The sequence below is a fragment of the Tupaia chinensis genome, unplaced genomic scaffold (assembly GCF_000334495.1).
Source record: "Tupaia chinensis unplaced genomic scaffold, TupChi_1.0 Scaffold146395_1, whole genome shotgun sequence".
In the NCBI taxonomy this organism is placed as follows: Eukaryota; Metazoa; Chordata; class Mammalia; order Scandentia; family Tupaiidae; genus Tupaia; species Tupaia belangeri.
Genome location: NW_006206250.1, coordinates 429,991 through 456,667, shown reverse-complemented (window position 1 = coordinate 456,667; position 26,677 = coordinate 429,991). Strand labels below are relative to the sequence as shown.

The following is a 26,677-nucleotide window of genomic DNA, read 5'->3' as shown; positions in this document are numbered from 1 at the left end:
AGCGAGAAAAATAAAGTATGACTATTTAGTAGGTTAGTCTTCAATTATGCCTAAAAAATTTCTCCAGCAAAAAATAGAAAAGAAGGCATGTTCTGATTTTAGAATCATTTCTACTCTGCCAATAGAGGATAAGAAACGGATTTAATAGTGGGCTTTTTCTTATAATTAGGGTAGTATCACTGTAATGCCACTTTTGTGCCTTAGCAAGTTACCTAAGTTTTCTGGATCACAGTTTAGTCCTTTGCAAAATGAAGATCATCTCTCAGCCTCATTCCAGTTCCAAGAGCCCATGATGCTAAAAAACTAGTGAAATGATAAGTGATAAGAGGGTGCATGAGCACATTTTTACTGTCAGGGAATAACTCTTTGCCAAGAAGAATGTAGTCAATTGTGTTGCTTCATTCAGAATTGTAAATTATCTTATGGTTTTAAATTTTTACAAAAAAAATGTATATAAGTCTAGCTTCAGTGGTATAGAGTGTAGGGTGCATTGCAGATACTGGAGCCCATGGGAAACTTGAGTTCAGATCCTGGGTTGGCCTGAACACACCGGGTGCACCCTGTCAAGTGTACCTCTTTTTCTTCCCTTCTCTCCCTCTCATGAAAGAAGGAAAGAAACTTAATAAAAAAGAAAAAGTAAAGTGTATATCTATGTTTGATTAATTATCTGCCTGCCATTCAAGCATCTTAAAAGAACCTCAAATATGAAAACTTAAAGCAAAACATGAGCCACGTTGTTTTCTGTAATAATAAGAATTATGTCACCAGTCCCACCCAACAGACCAGAAGGGTGGCAGCAGCTGCGTGGGCTCCTTCAGAGGCAATGCAGCAGGGAGTCAGCCCACCAAGATGTACCCACCCACCCCTTTTACACCCCCTCTGAAACCCAGGAATGAGCGGAATTGATGCAAATCTAGAAACTGCATTCTCCTGCATTCTGCAGCAGAGGCAGCAATATGTGGGTGAGGCCTCTGAGTCACGCCCTGGTTACCCCAACACTGCCTCCATGAGGGGACGAGCTCCACAGCTACTAAAAGGTAATAGCAATGGTTGTAGCCAACATTCCAGGACCCTAAGCCTGTCTTCTTTCCCCTGTACCTTCTCATTCCACAGCTTGCTTATTACACAGGACTTCAGGCTCCATGGAATCAGAAGGAAGTAAAAAGAAAGACTTGTCTTCTGAACCCTCCTAATTCTTACCTTCTTTTTTTCCTTATTTCCATTCTGCACTTTTTTCCTCCATTTGTGGATAGATTATATCTTACAATCTACCTTATGTTCAATGGGTTAACCTGTTAGCCAGTTTTGGCTGTCTTCCTAAGCTTTAAAACTGACTATCCTTCTGCTGGTACATTAATACATTTCTACTTGGATAATACTAAAAGGGTAGAATGAAACTTTTGCAACATATCTTACATAAGGAGTTTTTTTGAAGGGATATTAACAGAATTTGTTTTCTATGTGTTTAAACTTTATGCTGCATAAAATAAAAAGGTTATGAGTTAAAAATACATCAGCCCAGATTCAATTAATTTTAAAGCAACATTGTGCCACTGAATAGGGGATGCTAATCAATATTTTCTTTACTTAATGAATGCTCTTGACCTCATTAAGTGTTTCTTTCTCATGCAGTGTAAAGGCTAATTCAATTTCATTTCAAAATTTTAATGCTATCACTCAAAATTCAGAATACGAGATACACAAAACATAACACCACAATAGTAACCTTTGGTTATTTAGTAACCTAGTAAATCATTATTAACTAATTTGTCAAGCCATCATATAAAACTTAGAAAATATTTTAATTATAAAATTTATTTATATTGAGTATTATTAGCACCAAGTGAATACAAATATGTTTTTAAATACATAAAATATGAACTTAAGTTTTATTAACATAGAAATATTGTTTCCTTTAATCATTTTTCCTATTACTTTGTTTGTTTTGTTTTGTTTTTTGGTTTTGCTATAAGGTGTGTGCCCTTTCCAGAGAGAGTGAGAAATCACTCCCTTCATGGAGGATGGCCAGATTCACACAACCCCTTCTCTTCCATTCTCTTCTTGGGATCTTGGTCATGCACACACACACGTGACCAGTGTGATTTCCAAACCACTGGGTTCAGGCTTAAACAGCATAGTCAGCTCTGTGGGATCCAGCACTTTAACCTCCATGCTCCCCCTTCCCTATTAAATTTTAAACCAAAAAATATTTATTTTATTGCACTACTTGGGAAGTACTCACTCTGTCATATTTTGGAATCTTCTTTTTTTTTTTTTTTTTTTTGGAGTTGTTTTTTTCTGTAGGGTGTGTGCGCTTGCCCTTGCTATAGGGTGGGTGCGCTTGCCAGAAACACAGAGAGAGAGCACTTGCCAGAAACACAGAGAGAGACAGAGAGACAGAAAGAGAGAAATCACCCACCAAGGGGGGATGGCCATGCCATAATCCCTTCTTTTCCAGTCTCCTCTTGGAATCTTGGGCATGCACGCACATGTGCCAGGAGTGAGTTTAAACCACCAGGTCCGGGACTCAAACTACTACATGGGAGTCCGGCAACATAGTCATTGCACAATCTGCTGGTCTCACATTTTGAAATCTTAGAATTTTGTTAAATACATTACTAGTTTTGTTATTTGTAGAAATTTTCCATTACTCTTATGACACCATTACAGATTACAGAATTTATCTATTCTTATTCTGACACTTGATTTTGAAGAACAACACTTTTGAAGTAAGAGTTCTCAATTTTGACTCTTCTTTGTGGAAATTAATGCATTTATTTTACACGCATCTACCTCTCTTAGGAGTTAAATAAAACCTTTTGAAAGTATGTGTATTAGTTTGCCAATGCTGCCATAACAAAATGCTACAAATTATGGTATCTTAACAGAAATTTATTGTCTCTCAGTTTTGGAAGCTAGACATCTGAGACCAAGGTGTCTGCATTGTTTGTTGTTTTCTGAGAGATCTGAAGAAGAATCTGTTCCATGTTTCTCTCTTTGCTTCTGGTGGTCTTCTGACCATCTATGACATTCCTTGGCTTAGGAGAGCACCACCCCAATTGCCGTCTTCATGTTTATATGGTGTTCTCCCTGTGTGCAAGTCTATGTCCAGATTTCCCCTATGAGGCAATACATTTTTAGAGAAACTAAATATATTAAGGATATAAGATGAAGTACTTCATTGAGGAATTACTAAACTAAACTGAGGGTTATTATATTGGGATGAATGATTAAAAGAACATTTCTCAAGTGTTTATAACATAATCTATATTAAATTTATATTATTAGTACTTACTCAGAAGAACTTTTCCTCTATAATAATATTTGCTGATAAAGAATATATCCTATAGGGTAATGATGCTTTCATTTTATATAATTTGAATTTTTAATTCTTTATTTGAATTTGGTTTATAATTGATAATGTAAAATTTCTTTGGCTCAACTTTCTTAGGATCTGTTACAAAAAGAAATATGCCAAGCTGAATACTGATGATGTAAAAAGGAACAAAATGGTATCCTTATGCCCAGGGAGCCCCTAGCCTAACTAGAACACATGGGAGACTTGTACATGAACACATGTTCATGCTAAGTGTATTGATGATTCAACTTTTTTTTTTTTTTTTGGTGGCGGGGGGAGAGGTTTTTGCTATAGGGCACATGTGCTTGCCAGAAAGACGGAGAGAGAAAGTGAGACAAAAAGTGAGATCATCCCATGGGGCAGTGGCCATGCCGCAATCTCTTCTTCTTCATTCTCCTCTTGGGATCTTGGGCATGCATGCACACCCACCCAGTGTGAGCTTAAGCACCAAGTCCGGGACTCATCCTGCTCGATCACGTGGGAGTCCAGCAACATAGCCATTAAGCCAATTGCTGGTTCCTGATGATTCAACTTTTACTGTTTTCACAAAGAGGAGGTGATTAAGGTCTGTGATAAAGAGTGTTGTTGACCACTACAGACCTAAAATAGGACACAAGAAATTTGGAACACAAGAAATTTTAATTATTAACATATTAGTAAGTGAAATCGGCTCTCGATCTGGGATTGGAAGGATGGAAAGAAGCTCCACACGTAACCCAGAGGTTATGAATTAGAATGAAATGTTTAGACTTATTCATGTGCTGTGTCAGGTTGGTGAGTAAGTAAGTGCAAACTGATAGCAGATGTAAATCGAGAAGTGTATGAACTTGGATTGTTAAATGATGAGAAACTACTACAAGGTAATAAAGAAGAAAGCATTTCAATTATTTTTTAATAGTCTTTATTTTTTAGAGCAGATTTGGTTCCTCAATAAAATTGAGTAGAAGGAACAGATTTTACCCTGTACACCTTTTCCCACACATTTATGGCCTCTCTCATTATCAACATCCCTTACCAGAGTAGTCTATTTGTTAAATTCCATGAACCTACCTTGACACATCATTATTACCCAAATCCCATAGTTTACATTGGCACTTATTTGTGATGATGTACATTCTATGGGTTTTGACAACTGTAATAATGATGCCTTATCTACTGTTATATTGTAGTATCAGGTAGGATAATTTCACTGCCCTAGAATCCACTGTGAACCACCTATCCATCCCTTATTCTGCCCTAACCTCTGGAAACCACTGGTCTTTTTACTGTTTCCATAATGTTTCTTTTCTAGAGTGTTGGAATCATATTATATGGAATCATGTAATATGCAGTTTTCCCTTTTTCTTTTTTTTGGAGAGGTTTTTGCTATAGGGTGTGTGCTCACCAGAAAGAGAGACAGAGAGACAGTAAGCAAGAAATCACTCCTCTCCCCCCTGGGGAGATGGCCATGCTGCAATCCCTTCTCCATTCTCCTCTCAGGATCTAGGGCACGCATGCACATGTGTCCAGTGTGAGTTTAAGCCACCGGGTCCAGGACTCGAACTGCGTTTGACTACATGGGAGTCTGGGAGTCCAGAGATACAGCCATTATTCCAACTGCTGGTCCCAGTTTCTCAAATTAACTATTAATATTTTCACATAGCAATATGCATATAGGATTCTTCCATGTCTTCTCTTTCCTTTTGCATTTATTTATTTATTCCTCCTATGAAGAAGAGAGAAGAAGAGGGGCCAGCAGATGGTGAGGTGATTATGCACTGGACCCCCACATGACCAACGGTGGTTCAAGTCCCAGACCTGGCAGGTTAAAAGTCATGCTGAACATGTGTATGTGAGTGCCCAAAATCCCAGAAGGCAAATGGAGAAAAAGAGACTGTGGCATGGCCATTACCCTGGGGATGACTTCTCATTTTTCCTTTCACTGTTTCTGTCTTTTTCTGGTGAGTGCAAATGCCTTATGGAAAAAGCCTTTAAAAAAGAGAGAGAGACAGAAGGAAAAAGAGAGTGAGCACCCCCAACAGTATTTTAACACTGTGATCCATCCTAGCTCCTGCCAGCACCATCATGGGCATGCATATGCCTGGCTTACCTAGTAAGTCCCCAAACGCAAACCTGGAACCTTCCCAGATGGCTTTGCCTTGCAGATAGTCACATTTTACTGCTGTGCTATGATCCAGCATCTACCCCCTACCCCATCTTTTCATGGCTTGATAGTTTGAATTTCCTTTTTTAAAAATTTAATGAATTAAAATTGACAAAATTTTGTGTGTGTATTTTATACATTATGATGTTTTGAAATATAATACACTTTAGAATGGCTAAATGGAGTTAATTAAAACACGTTATATCACATATTTATCTTCTTTTATGGCAAGAACACTTAAAATCTCTTCTGTCAGCAATTTTCAAGAACACATTATTTTTAACTATAGCCACTGTATAGTGCAATAGATATCTTGAATTTACTCCTCCAATCTAACTGAAATTTTATCCTTTGATCAACATCTCCCCAACACACTCATTCTTAACACCCATAAGTCATTTCTTTTTAGCTCTAATATTCTATTGTCTGGATGCAGTAGAGTTTATTTATCCTTTCACCTACTAAGGGAGATCTTGGTTGCTTCCAAGTTTTGACAACTATTATTTAAGCTGATTTGTTTGTGTGGACATCAGTATTCGGCTCATTTGGGTAAATGCCAGGGAATAGAATTGCTGGTTTGTGATAAAAGTATGTTTAATTTTGTAAGAAACTGCCAAACTGTCTTCCAATGTGCCTATGCCAGTTTACATTCCTACCATTAATGAATGAGTTACTGCATTGCAATTAGTTTTACATTTTAGAACCTCTAACCACAAATAAAAACTGGGTTGAACAAGAAAAATCTTTGGGGTAGACAGAAATTGGTAATTTTTACTCTATAACTTACGTTCTTACTACTTATTGATCATTTATATATAGACAGACATCTCTCTCCAGGATGTATTTTTTTCCAATTGGATGAGCAGTGACTAATTTTTTAAAATAATCTGTATTTTAATTTGGTCATGTAATTTTTAAGTTTATTTAATGTAATTTTTAGCAGCATTTTGGGTGCCCTATGTATAAATCATCTTGATTTTTATTTTATTCATGGGGGATATGTTCTGAGATCCCCAGTGACTGCCTAAAATAATATAGTACTAACTCTAAATATACCTATACACACATACCTTTTATAAATTTAATTTATAAATTAGGCATTGGTTGACCATTGGTATGTAAAACTACAGAAAGCTGACTGCAGTTCGAGACCCAGCCCCAGTTTGAAACTCATGACAGGCACGTGTGCATGCATGCCTGGAGTCCCAAGAGGAGAATGAGGAGGGGGTATTGCAGCATGGCTGCCACCCCCAGGGGATGATTTCTCACTTTCTCTCTCTCTCTCTGTCTCCCACTGTTTCTCCAGCAAGTACACATGCCCTATAGCAAAATCGCTAATGCAAAACCATGGATAAAGGAGAACTACTATACTTATAACTACATGTAAATTATAACCTGTATGTTGCCATTTATCAGGAAAACAGATATATTCTCACTGCAAAATGTCAAACCTCTGCTTATAAGAATTATACCCAGATAGGTACCAATATTTATTTCTACGACTTTGTCTTAGTCTGTATACCTTTTTAAAGGTTCCATTGGTGGGGCTGATTTAAAGGGCAACAACTTTCAAGATGGCATAGGGATAATTTGCTGAGTAAACATCTTAAAAACAATAATAATATTTAAGCATGGCCTTCATTGCCCGTGTTCAAATTTTAGGTTAAAACTACTATCCCCAGTGAATCTATCATCTGAAATGATACAACCCTTAAGGAATATATACTGATTATTACTCACTAGTCATTATGTATGTGCGTGTGTATGTGTGTGTATGTGATATACATATATACATCTATATGGTTCATCTGCAAAAATAATAAACATAGCAAATAATTTTTTAAAAATTTTCTGATCTCAACTTGTACATAAGTAGTTTTGCACCACAGTAATGATAAATATGAAGATGACTGCATATATATATATATATATCCAAGTTATTTACATAATGATAGTAATTTTCTCTGCATTAAGCTACACAATGTGTAATTTTCAGAGCCTACGATGTTCGAGATTGTTAATGCTTTCCCACTTTACATTTGGAATTACAGTATCTTTAGTGATCATTTCCTTCCCCTGACCTGATATTTTCTTGCTTTATTGTTGTGGTTCTCAGACAGGGGAGATAACCACCACCAAGGGGAATAGAGGGATTTCGGCTGCACAACTGACACCTACTGGGTAGAGGCCAGGGATGTTACTAAACATCCTGCAATAGGACAGTCCTCATAACAAATAAATATCTGGCCCAAAGTTTCTGTAGTATCAAATTTGAGAAACTCTGATTGAGAATTTTGGCTCATGACCAGAACACCACTCATTTATGTGTTTGACTGTTTCATTGACATTAGCCTTTATTTCTAACTTATCATGCCAATTTGTTGTTGTTGTTGTTCTTTTAACTTTAGGAATAGCATTATGTAGACCCTAAGAAGGAAAATTAAAGCAGTCTTCAAATCAAGTGTATTTGTTAGGTCTTTGATTCTAATACTGTAGAAGTTTCTCTCTTTTTTTGGAGAGGTTTTTGCTATAGGGCATGTGCATTTGCCAGAGAGACAGAAAGCAAGAAATCACCCCCAGGGGAATGACCATGACACAATCCCTTCTCCTCCACTCTCCTCTCGGGACCTTGGGCACGCACACACATGCACCCAGCATGAGTTTAAGCCACCGGGTCCAGGACTAGAACTGTGGTTGACTATATGGGAGTACAACAACATAACCATTACACCATCTGCTGGTCCTAATATGGTAGAAGTTTCTAACAGTATATGTGCATTAGAATCACCTGCATGAATTTTTAAAAATATAGCTATAACTGGCACAGGAGAGGCCTAGGCATTTCTTTCTCTTTAACGTTAACCAGATGTGTGACCATGGTTTGAAAACCATGGAGGTTGTACTCCCTCCATTAATGTTTACCTAGTCAAACTTCTTTTTTCTTTTGAGATATTATTGTTATAAGGCATGTGCACTCGCTGGAGAGACAAAGAAGGATAGAAAGTGAAAAATCACCCCCCAGAGAATAGGACCATGCTGTAATCCCTTCTCCTCCATTCTTTTCTTGAGATTTGGGGCATATACACATGCCCAGGTGAGTTTTAAGCAGCCGAGTCTGGGACTCAAACTGTGGTTGACTATATGGGAGTCTAGCAATGTAACCATTAGACCATCTGCTGATTCCCCAGTCACACTTCTTAATCATGCACTCTCTCTAACTTTAGTTATTTCTCCTTTCGATGAAATATAAAGATGTTTCCTTTTGCTATTAAAGTGGAAACATGATTGGACTGATAATTCTTAAATCAATTCCAAGACGAGAAAATATCACTAGAAATATATTATTGTGAAATATGGGTCCCTGAGCTAAGAATTAGCAGATTATTTTTATACCCACCCTTGAGACAATTAAGAGAAGGGGAATTGTATAAACAATGACCTAAGTGCAACTTGATAATGCATTTTTAGTAATAAAGAGACTTTGGATATATTGATAGATCTATTTTGTTCCTTTCACTAAGGTTTAAATCTGCCTTATACTTGACATACTCTATTTAATATGTGCCATATTATTTTCAGCAGTTAGTGCACAGACAAGAGACTTCTGGAGTCAGAATCATCTGGCTTCTTTTCATCAGTGCTTCTGACTTCCAACGTGTTATTTTTACCTCTACAGCACAGCCTGCTGCAGTTGCCACAGAAAATCGACAGCTCAACAGACTGAATTTCTTAGACATTCAGTCTAAGTTCATTGAAGTTCACATGAAAAACAATTAATTTTTAAGGTATTTTCAAGTAATGTATAAAAATTTAATTGTAGTTAATGTAGGTCATCAACAAATTTGTATAGAGGGAAAAATAAAAATAAGACAAAACGAATGATGACAAGAAAATGCTTATTTAGCCAGTTATTTGCGTGTTCTAATGAAATGACACTAAAATAATTATGTGATAATAGGATATGTTAAATATCAATTAAATATCTGGCACTTAATCTATCATTTTACAGCAATTTTCCTACCAGAGATTAATGAATTAATTAATATAATTCCAACTATGGAACTTGTATTAAAATTTGTGTATTAAAGTTTGTGTATTAAAAATTGTATTAAAAACTTGTTTTAAAAGTAGCCAGCATTTTAATACATATGAGAGAACTTAAATAATGATGAAAATGGGAAAAAGATGAAACCTCTTATATTTTAACTTCTACAAAATCCTTCTCTCCTGAAACTGCTAGAAATTAAAATTAAAATTAAAATTCAGTATATGTTCAAAGCAATAAAGATCAAATGGGACAGAAATTATTTCCTCTGTCCATACCTAATCTTTGAAAGTGCAAAATAATTTTTGCTATATAAAATTACCTCCTCTCTTTTGAGTTTATTGTAGATCACATTTATTGGTTAGTGATTTCCAATGGGATCTATCTTGTTTGCATTACAATTCTGTGAGAGAAGTATTCTAATTTCCAGGTCACAAATGATGAATATAACTAACAGAGGTTAGGTTGAACTCAAAAACTAATAAACAAGTCACCTGATCTGACTTCATATGCACTAGTACTTTTAGCATTTCTTCCATTTTTTTTCCACTGTGTCCCCCAAATTACTTAGTTAAATTTCAGAATGTGTTTTCATCTAGAAACAGAGGATCATAAAGGCACACATACATAAAAGGTTTTCAAAACCAGGTGTTTTTCACATTCTCAGAGGTTGTACTTAAAAATAAGTATAGCTTAATAATTTTCTTAATGATGAGATGACAAAATATTTCTATCAAATAACTTGCAGTGGAAAACTGGAAACCAATTTATAATTATGTAATTTTTATTTATTACATATAATGATATTATACCTAAGATTATACATGTTCCATTTGAACAATTCTAAACATTTAAGTTATTAGATTCTAAAATAAAATGTAAAACAGAAAGATAGAATTATATTTTTTGCTTCTTTTTAGTTTAGGTATTTTCCTTAAATTTAATTGGTTTGTGGGCAAGCTGGTGGCATAGTGATTAGGGTAGCTGGATCCCACATGGACAACTGTGTGGTTTGAATTCCAGACCTGGTGTCTTGAGAAACATGCTGGGTGCATGTGCATGCATGCCCAAAATCCCAATAGGAGAAATGGAGTAAAAGAGATTGCAGTGTGACCATACCCCATAGGAGGTACTTTCTAACTTTCCCCTGTCTCTCTCTATTTCTCTTTCATTAGTTCACACACCCTCTAATAAATTAAAAATTTAAAAAATCGTATGTGTGTGTGTGTGTGTGTGTGTTTGTGTGCATGAACTGGTTTGAACTCAAAATTTAAAGTCTTTCATAATAGTAATAAAAACATTTCTTACATACCAATTAATTCTATAACATTCAGCTTTATTAATTTGCTATTGCAGAGGAAAGAAAATATGAGTCAGTAATATGGTTTCAGAAGGTACGCCTTTCACTGCCTTGTAAAGTAGCAGTGGCAACCTATTTCAAAGTGTTCAGATTCACAGTGAATCTAAACCTATTGAATTATAAGTTCTGTTCTTTAGTGAACTGAACCTTCAAAAGCTTTTGAGAAATTCTCCAGGGCAGAAAATGTGTGTGCTTGTGCATGCGCACATGTGCATAATCACACACGCACGCACACACACACACACACACACACACACATCAGAGAACGTAGCCCAAAGCATGCCGATTACTCTCCTATGGATTTTCAAGTCACTTTTAGTCTTCCAAAGCATATGCTTCAGGCTCCTATATCATGTTTATTGTTCTTGAGACTATCATATTAGCCTTGAGGTCTACAACTTCAAATAACGAAAATGTTAATAAAGAAAGCCTTTTACCCCCAAAGGAATTCTATTAACAGGATTTCTCCACTTTGGGGGTAGTTCCAAGAACTGCTGAAGCTTTTCCTTTAGAGAACCCATTTTGAATTGTTTTTCAGATGATCTAAGAACTTATTCTTTCAATTTCTCCAAAGTGAAATGAAGTCGACTGGGTCGTCAGGAAAGTCATGACACACTTTTGCATAGATAAACATAGACAAATGCATCATAGCTTTTCAAATGACCCAATAATTCCCTTATTCTATATAGTCTTCTTCATGAAACAAACAAAAAAACATGTATTTTTGGTAGTAATAATAGAAATCACAATAATATTCAGCTGCTAGGAAAAGTCATGATGTATCTTTTTATGTTTTTCTATGCAAAAATGTATCATGACTTTCTTGACAACCCAGTATTATTAACAATTAAAAATAGTTAATATTTTGTCAGAGCTCGTTATGTCCCAGCGTCTATGCTACATGCTTTTCATGTGCTTTTGCCTCTCAACCTCGCTCAAACATGTTTGGTCAATTGAGCAGTTGTTCCCATTTTATGAAGACAGAAACAAAACATAAAAAGTAGCCTAGACTCAAGCCAACTCAAAAGTCTGTGCCTTTATTCGATATGCTATAAGATTTCCTTTATTGCTTAATAAATGTGACATTTAGGTTAGAGGTATAGTAAGTAGTCTATCAGTGCTTATTAAAAAAATAAGAGATCTCTATATCTTACATATATGGCAAAAGATGAAAAATGACTTCCATTATCAGTTCATTAATATTAGAGGCAAATGGGTAGCTCCCCTTGAAGTATAATTATCTACTCTGAGGCTTAATAGATCTCTCTCAGATAAGGTGCATAAAGAAGGATGCAATAGGGTAGGAAAGGGTTTGGCAAGGGAGGAATTCTGAGCCAGCCTCCATAGTGTTCAGTGAGTTTTATCTATCAGTGTGCATCCTTCTATTTGACAGCCAGAAAAGAGAAAAACCTCATAAGAAATGTCATCCTTTAACTCTGGCAGAGACAGGTACATTTACTGTACATAGTCAAGTGCGTTTCATGACCCAATGCTATGTCTCCACATGGAATGTATTTATTGTTTTGATTAATAAAATAAAGAGAAAATGTTACTGTCTTACATGACTGAAATACTATCATAAATCTTTATGCATAAGAGCCTTCATTAAATATTTGTTGAGTGAGAATAAATAATTCCTTAGCCTAATGTTTAGGTGACCCACAGCCCACAGGGCCAACCAGAGCTTGAATCCTGGTCCCTGCAGGATGAAAAACACATGAGGTGCTTGTGCATGCTTGCCAAAAATCCTGACAGGGTGGACAAATGGAGGAGAAGGGATTGTGGTGTGACCAAGCCCCATTGAAGAGTACTTTCTCTCTCTCTGTCTCTGGTTAGTGGATGCACCCTCTAGAAATTTAAAATTAAAATACATAAATAAATAATTCTAAAAGTGATGTCAACTTTAATAATTATATTAAAGGTTAAATAGTCTGTTAAGTATATTTACTCCTGGTCCTTCACTGATTTAAATAACTTAATATTCAGTAAGTTATATTTGCTAATATTTTTAGACTAACTTTGTTTCATCTTGGATATATAAGGTTTGAATTTGTCTGCCAAATCATAGTCTGACTATATTGTTGGGACAGATGTTGGCTCATCAAACTCTCCAATCATTATTTACCTTTCAGAGTAGAGACCAGCAGGAAGTTATATTTGACATTAGATAAAAAGAGTATTATTAGAAAGCAAGTGTTTAATTATGTTCAGAGTTTCTGAGGTACCGTGATGTTTAGCAACTTACAAAAGAAGTATTGGAACTAAAGTCTCATTGACTTTATATCCTACCTCCCATCTTAACTGTTACATACATTGCTAGCCTTAATCAAAATGATCTGCTTATGGTAATGTCAAAATTACATTAATATAGGTGCATAAGCTGTCATGATATTGACACCAATTTTACTATTTTTCTTTTTAGAATTATGGGATTCCCCCTTCTTTTATTTATTTACTTATTATTAATTATTTTTTATTTTTCTTGATTTATTTACATTTTATCAGTGTACATCTTTACAGCATACAGAAGGAACTTCCTAGGATGAATACACTGCATATATGTCCAATCAAAGATATTATTATATATATCATCCTTAACACATATTTTTATATTTCATGTCTGTTAAATGTTTTTTTCTCTTTCTCCTCCCCGATTCCCACCCTCCTCTCTCACTGTCTCTAGTGCCCACAGTTGCTCTCCATGCCTCTATACTTTCCAGGCATTCAGTTTCTGTCATAAAGTCAAAAATCCCACACATAGAACTCCCATTAAAATTTACTATTTTCAAAAGTACCATTTTTCTTCTTTTTTTTTTGGAGAGGTTTTTGCAATAGGGCACATTCGCTCGTCAGAAAGACAGAGAGAGACAGAAAGCCAGAAATCGCCCCACAAGGAGGATGGCCATGCCACAGCAATTCCTTCTCCTCCATTCTACTCTTGGGATCTTGGGCACGCACACACACGTGCCCGGCGTGAGTTTAAGTCACTGGGTCCGGGACTTGAACCACGGTTGATTACATGGGAGTCCAACAACATAGGTATTACGCCAACTGCTGGTCCCATCAAAAGTACCATTTTTAACATATGTTATGAATATAATTAAATAAATTTGATTTGTTTGAAATTTCACCTAAATCATGTGATAAACTCTAGCTATAACTCAACACCAAAGGAATTTACAGGGTTGGAAAAAAACATTATTTCATTCAGTACATTATATGTTGTATTATTATTTTTAAAATTTAGCTACTTGAAGTGTTAAGATTAAGTAGAACACAGTGCTTCCATTCATGTCTATTCAAGGAGTGTGCACTGAAATTTAGAAGAACCAAGTATCTGTAGAAATTTAGCTTCTGGTGTCCCAGAGCTACATTTCAGAGTCTATCCTATCACCCAAATGCTAAATTTCAGAGCCTTTCTATCTCTTGTCCACACACTAACACCGTATCTATATGTCTTTTTGTTCAGCATCTATGTCATCCTTAGACTAAAAATTTATGCAAATTTATGCCAAAACTAAGTTTCCTATTCAACTCAATCCAAGACACAGGGATACTTATTTTAAACTTTATAATATTAAACCTGTTTATGAAATCATTTTTAAAATTTTATTTTCAAACTTAAAATATTACCTTACTTGTTTCTCTAGCAAAGGTGAAATTAATATTGAATTAAAGCAGACAGATTTAAAGTTCACAAAAATTATTTAAAAGGTGGATGGAAGTATACTTTGAAATTATAATATACTAATGTAATTTGAGAATTGCCATATTTATAATGTTAATTGTAGATGTGGTTAAGAAGTGTAAATATTTATGATATATAATGGTACCAATTAAGTTATAATATGAATTTATTGACAAAATTTTAACTCATTTGAAACTTTTCATTGTAAAATTACCTATTTTGCTGAATCTCTTCTAAATATACCAGTTAATATTTTTCTTAAGATTAAAAATAAAATATATATGGTAAAATCTTATAAGATAAAATATGAATGAAGCAAGAATTAAACTACAGATGGATTCTTCTTTCCTTTGTCTATCAAAACCTCAGCCAAGGTGTGATGTTCAGGCAGGTTAATTCATTATATTCACCAGTTCTCAACTTCCCTTTGCTGCTGTGATCATGGTTTATGCACTCTAGCCCTAAAAGCCTTCTATACTGAGCTTTGTAGGTTAAACACAAAATTCTTCCTTTCCAGGAGATTACATGTTTTCCTTCTCCATTTTTTTCTCTGCTCCAGTTTATCATGCTGACGTACCTTTTCATGTTGGCCTGGCTGGGAGTCACAGCTTTCACCTCACTGCCAGTTTACATGTACTTCAATCTGTGGACCATCTGCCGAAACACCACTTTAGTGGAAGGAGCAAATCTCTGCTTGGACCTTCGTCAGTTTGGTAAGTGGATAGTGGATCTCTAAATGTAAGATAATGCCTCCTATTGTTTTACCTAAATAGTTGTCTTACAAAATTGTGAATCACTGTAGAGACATCATTACTTCTACCACAGAAATAAATCTATCAAAGTATTCAGAACACATTTCTTGGTATAGCAGGTTACAATTGTGATTTCTCTTTCCTAATTCCTTTGCTCTTTTTCAAATCCAATACGACGTCTGCATTCTACTTTCATTTTCCCATGATACATTACACAAACTGTGAAGTCTAGTATAAAGATGATCTAAGAAAGGTCTATTTCACTGTCTTCTGAAAGAGGGGGGAAAAACCCTGAGTATTTATTAATAATAAATTGGGCCAACCCAGTAGGCCTATGGCCTACTGGTGAAGAGAGTCAAATCCCACATAGCCGAACATGTGGTTCAAATCCTGTCCCCAGTGACTTGAAAGACATGCAAGGCACATGTGCATGTATTCTCAAAATCCCAGTATGAAGGCGAAATGGAGGGGAAGAGATTGCAGTGTGACCACATGCCACTGGAGAGTGTGTTCTCTCTCTCTCTCTCTCTCTCTCTCTCTCTCTTTTTCCCCCCTCACACTGTCTCTCTGGTGAGTACATATGCCCTCTGACAAAAAAGAAAAAAATAATAATATCAAAGAATACTAAGGTAGTCAGCGGTTCTCTTTAATTATTTTTATTAGGATTAAAACTTCTTGTTATAATAATAGCCGCTGGTGGGCTTACAGTTTTAAACCCTGTTCAAAGTACTATATATATGTTATATTTAATTTTCATAACCTATTGTATGATAGGGAATGCTATTATCTTCTCTTACAGATGATGAAACTGAGATACAGAGAGGATAAATGACTTTCCAAAGCTATGCAGTTAGGAACAGGCAGAGCCAGGAACCAGCCCCAGACAGCCCAGTTTCAGTCTGCATTCTTACCAAGTGTGAAAAATGAGTCTAAGTTCAGTTAACCTATTTCAGATTCTGTTTAATCCTTTGAAAAGCTGTGGGCGCTACAGAATTTATGAAACATACGCAAGTCTACATTTGCAAATTGATTTTTTTTTCACCTAATAAGTATTAGAAATCAACCTATTAACACCTGGGGACACTGACTGATTTTTCTTTAATGAGATTTCCTCATACCTCAGAAAACTAGGAAACATTTCACTAGACAGTATCTTTGTAGGTTTTGTGGCTCTATGTGTATACAATAGATAAATGATAGGTTACAATATAGTGAATCTGTGGATAACTATCTATGTGTTCTAAAACAGTGCCCCACCCACATCTGGTCAGATGAAAGCCTCCGGCGCTCTGTAATCTGATTCAAATGAAAAATAGAATATGCTCTATGGGATGAAGTTCTTGGCAAGAGGACATACAGACAGTTCTATTGGGAAGGTTTACTCCGGGAATAGAATCCTTTGCAGACGTATAAAAGGAAACCTTGACATATGCCTCTGGAAGTCACTACAAAACAGCAGCTTAGACAATTGTGGCTCATTTCAACCTCTCCCCTCAATGCCATATATTTTGCTGATCTTAAAAGTTAAAACTGCAGAAGGTATGACTAGCCTCTCAGATAGGGTTGCCAGGTAATGTACAAGGTGTCCAGTTAAATATAAATTTCAGATAAACAAGCAATATTTTTTTAGTACAAGTATGGCCCTAAATACTGTCTGGTACATACTTATCCTAAAATTACATGTTTTTTAATCTGAAATTTAAATTTAATTTTGAGATAATAAGGTTATCTTTATTGTTAATCTATTAAATTTACTCTCAAAGCTTTATCTCTCCATGAAAATGTCACTACTAGAACATTTACCATGAATGCCGATAAATGTATGAAGAGTTAGCATCCCTCTGATTGGAAACATCTCATTCTCATGATTGTTTATAAGGTATTTAATCTTATCAAACCAGATTTTAGACTGAAAAAATATTGAGAAATTCTAACAGAATTACTTAAAATTGCCCAAGTTTGATTTCTGAAGAAGAGACAAAATAATTCTCCAGAAAAGATGTGTAGACCTGCTTTTCAATATTTTCAACTAGTTTTTTTATTTCCAAAAAAGCACTTGTTAATTTTCACTGTAGTCAAGTACTTATGATACTCAAATTATGCTAGTTTCATTTAGTATATTCAGACTTATACTAAGAGCATATGATCCTAAATGACTCTATACACAAAATATAGAGTAATAGAACTTTATAAGACAGCTTTATTCACCATCGGTCCAATTGTCTGCTCAAAAAAAAAATGGAGTATTAAGAGGTAAAATAATTTTCCAAAGATATAACTACCTACTAGAGATACTGGGATAGAAAGACGAGTGTCCTGAATCCTGTTGCAATTATTTTTCACTCAACAGGCTTTCAAATACTTTTTTTCAGAAAAAAACAGTCTTTTTCAATCACAATCTGGAGTAAACCATTAGTGTATTTAGAAGACAGAATAATGGCCCTCTATGCTTCTGAGCATCCTAATTCCTGGAACCTATGAATATGTGAGGTTACAGGTCCAAGGGGAATTAAGGTTATAGATGAAATTAAGGCTACTAGTCAACTGACCTTAAAATAGGCAGATTATCCTGGATTAGCCAGATGGGCCCAAGTAATCACAAGGGTTCTTAAAAGTGGAAGAGAGAGTGTGAAGAGGAGCCAGCCAGAGGGAGATAGACTATGGAAGAAAAGCACAGAGAGATGCTTTGAAGTTAGAGAAAATGGATGAAATACCAAAGAATTGGGTGATCTGAAGAAGCTGGGAAAAAAAAAAGTACTGATTCTTTTTCTAGATCTTCCAGAAAGAATGCAGCCCTGATGATCCCTTAATTTTAGACTTGGGTCTTCCAGAATTGATTTGTTTGGTTTTGTTTTTCAAACTCATTATTGTTGTCATAATCTTACATATTTGTGTCGTCATGATGGTAGTTCCTCTTCTGTCAAACCAGCACCTTTGCATCTCCCAACCTATCTTACCTTTGCATTGTTTGAACACCTGCACAGATTCCAGAGATTAGGATGTGAACATCTTCAGAGAACTGATGGAGGATGCAGGGTGGGGCGACTATTTTCTGCCTATCACAGTCCACCCTCTGACTGCTAAAGATATAGATCCATCTCATGTGCAAAATACAGTCATTCATTCCACCCCAAAAGCCAAAGATTTCAGCCCATTACATCAACTCAAAATTTAGAAATATGTTTCAATCTCATCGGTTCATACAACCTGTTTGTTATTTTTTTATGAGTGTGGCGTCATAAGTGTAATGTATGATGAAAATGGTTCTTTGAGTCTTACCACTATTTACCACATAGTTATCAAGATTTAGTCAAATGTAATTTTTCTTACACAGATGTGAAAGAGAAAAAAAATACTTTTTTCAGATGTTATACAAGCTTTGCTTCAGCTATTAAGGCTTTCTGATTAGTCCATAATGTAAAATCTATTGAATGAGAATAAAATTCAGGACCTAGTTTAAATAATAAAATCTAAAAAACTGGAGTTAAAACTAATAACAGGTACACTATAGTTTTCTCCTGAAACTTAATTTTTTTTCTCTCTCCAGTCCCCCTTTTACCAAAGATAAACACTGTAAAGCTATACTTATCTATTAATTTGAAAAATAAGTCTCGTCTCAATTTGGCATGGTTATTTGTACAAAGTATTACAAGAGAATTGATAGATGAGATGTAGTTGGGTTTGCTGAAAATTTTTCATAAGAAACTTTAGATTATAGTTTTTATATAGCTTCTTAAGGCTGGGAAGCCAACTCAGAGATTCAAAATCAGACCATAACTGTACATGGGTGTATTCCATTCCCAAAATATGAAGTTTCTGGGCCTGTAAGGAAGGGACATTTGTTACTTACTTGCAAAGCAGAACTGTTTATTGAAAGTGCCAGGCATGCTATTCATGGATTTCTACTGGCTTTCATACCATCAGTCTCAGTTCCTTAGCTGTCTAGTCACATCTGAAGGTATGGCATTCCAGGTAAGGCCTGGCAATATAACCAACTTCCAAATCCTGTTAGAAGAGAACAGATTTTTATTAAATTTATGCAAAATAACTATATTACTATAGAATAATAGTATTAAAAAATAGTTACAAATTTCTGGAGTGACCAACCAGAAAAGGAAAAATAGTAAAGGTTTCAATTCTGTTTTCATATATTTTACCAAATTGCTATAGAAAGCTTTTTAAAAATCCTTAAATCTGGAAAATTAAGCATCCTCAAATCTGCCAAACAAAACAAAAAAATCAGTAATCATTTAAACAGATTCATAAAGATTATACTTTTTCATCAGTTCAGTACCTATCTTGTAAGTATTATTCTTGTGGAGTTAGTAGTTTTATGAATACAGTTTTCCCATGAGAATTCTCAAAGTTCAGACATATGATCTCAAAGTTACCAGAAATCTGTATTTAAGAGTATTTGCTAGGGGTCTGGTCTCTTAGTGAAGTAGTTAAGCACTGCAGAGAGGAAGCCAGATCTCACATGCCTAATCAGGGTCTGAATCCCAGCCCCAGTGGCTTGAAATACAAGCCAAGTGCACGTACACATGCCTAGTATCCTGATGAGATGAAGCAGTGGAGGAGAAAAGATTGTGGTTTGGCTGGACTACATAAGTAAATATTCTCTCTCTCTCTCTCACAGATACAGAAAAACACACACACACACATGCACACACAAATACACACACACATGCATGCACACACACACACACAGAGCTACACACACAGATATGCATTCATGCATGTGCATGTGCCCTCTTACATAAAAAAGAGTAACTGTCAGGGTCATTTTCATGAATTTCCTTGAGGATTTTGGGACTATAGCTGATTACAAACCATTTTTATTTTATTTTATTTTTTTTTTTGGAGAGGTTTTCGCTATAGGGTGCATGTGCTCGCCAGAAAGACAGAGAGAGACAGAGAGATAGAAAGCAAGAAATCACCCCCTCGGGGGGATGGCCACGTCACAATCCCTTCTCCTCCATTCTCCTCTCAGGATTTTGGGCACACACACACACATGCGCCTGGCGTGAGTTTAAACTCCCAGGTCCGGGACTTGAACTGCAGTCCACTATATGGGAGTCCAGCAACATAGCCATTATGCTAACTGCTGGTCCCACAAATCATTTTTAAATAGAGCATCAGAATAAAGCGATTAGTGGGCCAGCCCAGTGGCCTTGTGGTTAAGGGAGTCAGATCCCACATGGCAAACTGTGTAGTTTGAATTCTGGTCCAAGCAGCTTGAAAAACACATCACACATGTGTGTGTGGATGCTCCGAAGCCTGACAAAATGGAGAAATGGAGAAGTAATTGTGACACAACCACACCCCATCGGGGAGAGGTGTTTATCCTACTCCTCCTGTCTCTTTGTCTGGCTATCTCTGGTGAGTGCACACACCCTTTGGTAAATTAAAAAATAAATAATAAAGTAATTAACTGTGGTTGACAAAACATAAAATAGTCAAGAGTAAGATCGATGCAAGTTCACCACAACCCACAACTAATAGAGGCATTTGGTCATTATTTGACAAATAATAATTTAACTTTAAAAAACAGTTTAATATTATAGTTATGAGTATTAATATATGAAGATACATCAGAGTTATAGGAATCCTTTATAACTTTAAAGCACATATTAGTAACACATTTTGTCAAATATAATTTAAAGAAAGCTAAATATCATTTAATGTTTGGCAGTGTTTTCCATATAATCTTAACATAGCAAATAATAATTCATCTCTACTGGATATACTGAGACACTTCAAATTTTTCACAAATTGGTTTGAGGGCAAAAGACTTCATTTAAAAATTGATTTCAGGAAGTCTGTCAATTATCAAAGGTATAAATCACTTGATCAAATCAGAATCATGGGTCTCTGTAAAACAATAGTCATTCAGTGATCATTTGTAGGCTTTAGAGTCACAGCTGCAAATCAAAAACAGAAAAAAAAAATAATAAATAAAAAGAACTTTACACTTTGACAGAGAGAAAACTCAGTTTTGCTAACTACCATAACCAAATGACCCAATTAAAGAACAGAAGGCACACAGAATCTGTTTTTCTTCCTCTCCCGTCTTTTAAACTAAAACAAATCATCTTTTAATATTTCTTCTTAATACTACATTAAAGCCTGGTTTAAAAGAGAAAACCAAGCCAGACAGAGGTGTGGCAGTTCAGATGGATGGATCACATATGACCAGCTGTGCAATTCAAGTCAACTGGTAGCTTGAAAAACACACCAGGTGCATGTGTTTGTGTGCCCAAAATCCCAAGCAGAGAATAGAGAAGGGATTGCAGTGTAGCCATTTCTTCTGGAAGGTGATTCCTCACTTTCCCTCTCTCTGTCTATCTCTCTGGCAAGTGCACATGCTCTAAAACAAAACTAAAAACAAAGAAATAACAACAGAATAAAAAATGAGAGAGAAAAAAAAAAACAAATTCTGGCTTTCTGTCAGTGTACTTTTGATATTAAGGCTCAACTTAAAAACCCTTACAATTAATTAAGTCAACTCTAGTTAGAAACCAGTTTATCTAAGTCTAGTTAGAAATCTTAGATATACAATATTTTCCCACAGGGAGCCAAAATATACCACCCTCAAAAAATACTTCTTTGAAATATTCTGAGATGAATATTGAGAGGGTCTGCAGACACATTTAATTTTAAAATTTTAAAAATTTAACTTTTCATAAAAGAAATGTACATTTGTTTACATTGGAAAAGTAAGCAGCAGATGCAAGCATTCTTTTTATTCCCAACTTATTAAATTCATTTTTTTACTGCATTCTTTTCTTCAGGTACTCACTCTGAGATAATCATCAAATTACCCTATAGCCTAGACCAAAATTATTCTCTTACAATGAAAACAGATCCTCATGACTTTTTTCCTATTTCCTTTTATCAAAATTTTTTTTTCTTGAATACTTTATAAAAGATTATTTCTCTATATCTTTTTTTAGTTACCAAATACTAGGTTTAAATCTAATAATATTTCATAACTTCTAGAAATATGTTTTCTTAAAACACAATTTTTAATAGATCAAATTTTTTTTTTATAACACAATTATTTTCTCTCTACCTTATAAAAACAAGATACAATTCCATAATGTACTAAATGTAAAGAAGAAATTATAAAAATTAAGAAATCATTAAAAAAAAAAAAAAAAAAGGCCAGCAGGTTGTATAGAGGTTAAGGTGTTGGATTCCTACATGTCTGACCATACTTTGAGTCCTGGACCTAGCAGCTTGAAAAATCACTCCCTGTTTGTGTGTGTGTGTGTGTGTGTGTGTGTGTGTGTGTGTGTGTCCATCCCCAAAATCCCTAGAGGAGAATGGAGAAAAAGGGATTGCTCCATGGCTATTCCTCTGGGGGCTCATTTCCCACTTCCCTCCTCTCTGTCTCTAATGAGCACATGCACCCTATGACAAAAACCAACACCAAAACAAACAATGAGGCCAAAGCATAAAACTTATGTTTAGTAATTGTTTAATAATTACAAATGACTCTGACATTTTATTAATATCTATTACTTAATTTAGCATGACATTACTTTCAGATTTTAAATTTATTTATGTATTTAAATTTTCTAGCGGGCTCATATGCTCATGAGAGACAGAGACAGGGAGGGGAAATGAAAGTACTCTCCATGGGGGATGGTCACATCAAAATCTCTTCTCATCCATTTCTTTCTTCTTTTGGGATTTTTGGGCATGTATGCACATGCACTTGTTTCTCAAATTGCAGGGTCCAGGACTCGACTTACGCTGTTGACCATGTAGAATTCAGCCGCTTTAGCCAACACACCAGCAACTGGCGCAAGACTGGAAATTACTAAGAAAATGTGAAACTACGACAAATTCATATGTATCTATCTGATATGTATCATATATATGTAAATATATTTACACACATATACACACACACGCATATATACACACACATACATATATGTATATATAATATGGTTATCTGAAAAGTCATGATGTATTTTTTCTACGCAAAAATGCATCATGACTTTTCAACATTTAAGTAATTTATTCATTTTGAACAATTATGTTTAAACAGCTCATGGAAAACATAGCTAGCCATTTTATTTTTTTTTCCTTTTGAAAAAGATAAACCAAGCTAACCCTACATCATCTCATCTTATCTTAATTGAAGCCTCTGAGATAGCAGAAATGTGTATTCACTCTAATGTTCTAATTGTCCTGGGTCCCATGGCACCCAAGATGGCAATGAAGGATAAAGCCTGTTTGCATCCTTGATACTGACAATTCTGAAGACAACTCTATTGCATTACTCTATTGTATTTTACCAACAATCTTAGAACTAGCTTTATTTACCAAAGAGTATATCCAAGTCACATGAACTTGAAAGGATCTAAAACTATTTAATTCATGAGTGTGCATATAAGTTAATTTAGTGTAAGGTAGACAATATACAAACATAGTAGAGGCATAAACATACATGTAGACAAAATATACTCTCTCTATATATATGTTTATACATATTGCACATATTTGTATAATACAGACAGATTCAAATAATTTAAAGCTTTTGTTTTAGAATTTTAGTTATGAGACAGGTAAAATTCCTTAGTTTAAAAGGACTGTTTCTCTGTAAATGGAACAAGTTAGTTCATCTGTTATACATAGCTAAGGTCATTGACATAATTTAAGAGAAAACAGGCTAGGAAATTTGCCTCTTAAAGAAAAAGATAAAAAAATGTTAAGTTTTTTTCTCAGAAAGGTTTGGGATATGTTAAGTAAGACACAAAAGAAAGAAATGGAAGCCAAGCTAACATAAATTATAGGAATTCATTGTATAATTTTACCAGAAAATATGCATATGGACTAAGAATTCAGAAGTCTACTCAAAAGAATTCTAATTCTTTGGCTGTGACTCTGAAATTTCCTCAACTAACTTAGCCAACAACTTTTCTTTATAGTACACTGCCATTTTCTGTTGGTTTCTCTGTGATAGACAGCTGATGTCTTTTTGCCTAAGTGCATAAATAAGGGATAGAAAACTGAAATTTGTGCTCTCTAGTAAGAACCATTCATTGTAATCACTGTCAGCTACCTAAAAATTAAAGCTTTTGTTAGCGATTTGTAAGTTGTAGTCCATTCAAAGGTCTAGAGCTTTGTCCTATAAAGTAATCCTTGGTATCCTCAAAACCAAAGAGATAAGAGATCTGAATGCAAAAGAGAACAGAGGTCTAGACATGAGAGGAAGCAAATGAAAGAACAAGTCTGAAAGGGGCCAATTTGGGAGATGTTAAGTTACCCAAAAGAGTCAATGAAGTTCAAGTTAGCAACAACTGGTGCATGAACCCTATAGCAAAAATCTCTCTTAAAAAACTTTTTAAAGAAAGAAATAAAGAAAGGAAGGAAGAAAAGAAAAAGAGAAAAGAAAAGAAAAGAAAAGTCATGAAGTAGAGGAAAAGCCAGACAAGGATCCTGGGAAGGGGGAGCAAGTGAGAATAGAAAGATGGCGTATCCCGGCCCTTTATTATATTGCTTATAGATGTATCTGAGGCTGTGTAAATGTATAGATAGAGGTTTATTCAGTTCAGTTTAGAGATCCAGGCGTCAGGGGCCACTTTCTGCTGAGACTACATGGCAGAGGGCAGGATCTTGAGCAAAACACCTTTCCATAAATTTTTTCCAGTTTTGGTATCTGTCCATGTGGCCTCTGTCTGGCCCATTTTCTGTCCTTGTATACACACTAGACCTCAATCTTAGAGGTGCTGCTCTAATGACCTCATCACACCCAAAGGCCCAATTGTGAGTCACCAGGAAGGGATTAAGTTTTCACTTAACACCTTTACAATATAGCCAAGTCCCAACACATGAAATTTTGGAGGACATCCCATCATCACCCACTAAAACCAAGAACCAAGATAGGAATTTTTTGGGGAAAAAAATTATCTAGACTAAAATCGAAATAAACAGAAGACTATAGATATTACAAATCAAATGAAAAAGAGAATGAAGAAAGAGGGATTGATCAACCTTTTCCAAAGCTGATGACAAGCAAAAAAAAAAAAAAATGAGAACTGAGAATTAATCCTTTGGGTCATTGGTGACCTTTTTAAGAAAATATTTCCATGGATACCTCAGGCAAACTATGACTATTTATTTTAGAGAGTCTTTTTTTGTTTGTTTGTTTGTTTAATTTTTGCTATGGGGTGCATGTGCTAGCCAGAGACACAGAGAGAGAAAGAGAGACAGAAAGCAAGAAATCACCCCCCCAGGGAGGATGGCCATGCCACAAACCCTTCTCCTCCATTCTCCTCTTGGGATCTTGGGCACACATGCACACATATCCAGTTTGAGTTGTAAGTCACCAGGTCTGGGACTCCAGATGCGGTTCACTACATGGAAATTCAACAACATAACCGTTACACCATTTGCCGGCCCCCAAACTATGACTTTAGGTGGTTTCACTAAAAGTGAAAGGAAAGTTATTGCAGACACTAAGCAAGACTAGGCTAGGAAGGCAACACTATCTAGGAGTTTTGCTACAAATTTGAATGAAAAGTGGGTAAGGCAATGTATGTGCAGCAAATATATTCCACATGAATTAAGTCTATGATGGATCAGTATGGAGGAAGATAGCCTTGACCAGGAAGCTTTCTAAAAATGGCGGTCAATAGACAAATCTCATGGGAGAGTACTTTTACTGCCCTCCTAGAACCATCTTGATCAAAAGGGAAATTTGCAGAGATGGTACTGTGCATCTGTAGTACTAAAAGTATATTTTTTTCCACAGTGAAATAGATTTCACAAATTTTTGTCAAAGTAGAAGCTAATGGCACCAGCTACATGAAATAGAGAAAATTGATTATGTGCCTTAACACTAAGAATGTGTGTGATATTTACTAAATTAATATACATTTATATAAAAGCATATAAATCTTCATAAGGAAAAACTTCCACAGAGGGAATGGAATACTAAGTATATAAACTTAAATAAATTTTACACTTACGTATATTAATTATGAACTTATAAACTTATATAAATATATATATAAATATACTAACATATTAAATGCTATAAGCTTAGTTATTAGAATGCCCAGACCTTGTGCTTTGTTTTTGTTTTGTTCATATATGAATTTAGCATTTCAGTAATTCTTGAAACAAAATTAAAGAGCCAGTGTAGGGTGACCTTGGTTACTTCTGTTCTTTAAAACAAGACCTAGACAGGTGCATATGTGTGCATACCCAAGATCCTAAGAGGAGAATGGAGAAGGGATAGCGGTGTGGCCATCCCCACTGGAGGGGTGATTTCTCGCTTTCTGTCTCTCTGTCTCTCTCTGTCTGTCTGGTGAG

At 35.3% G+C, this 26,677-nt stretch overlaps 1 protein-coding gene across 2 annotated transcripts in view; it reads left to right on the top strand.

Moving 5' to 3' along the window:
* GPM6A (glycoprotein M6A) overlaps positions 1-26,677 on the top strand; it is a 369,760-nt gene that overhangs the window by 334,860 nt on the left and 8,223 nt on the right. For both annotated transcript variants that reach the window (XM_006168908.3, XM_006168907.3), the window contains exon 4: positions 15,154-15,307. In XM_006168908.3, the coding sequence (XP_006168970.1) occupies positions 15,154-15,307 (154 nt within the window). The remainder of the gene's footprint in view (positions 1-15,153; positions 15,308-26,677) is intronic.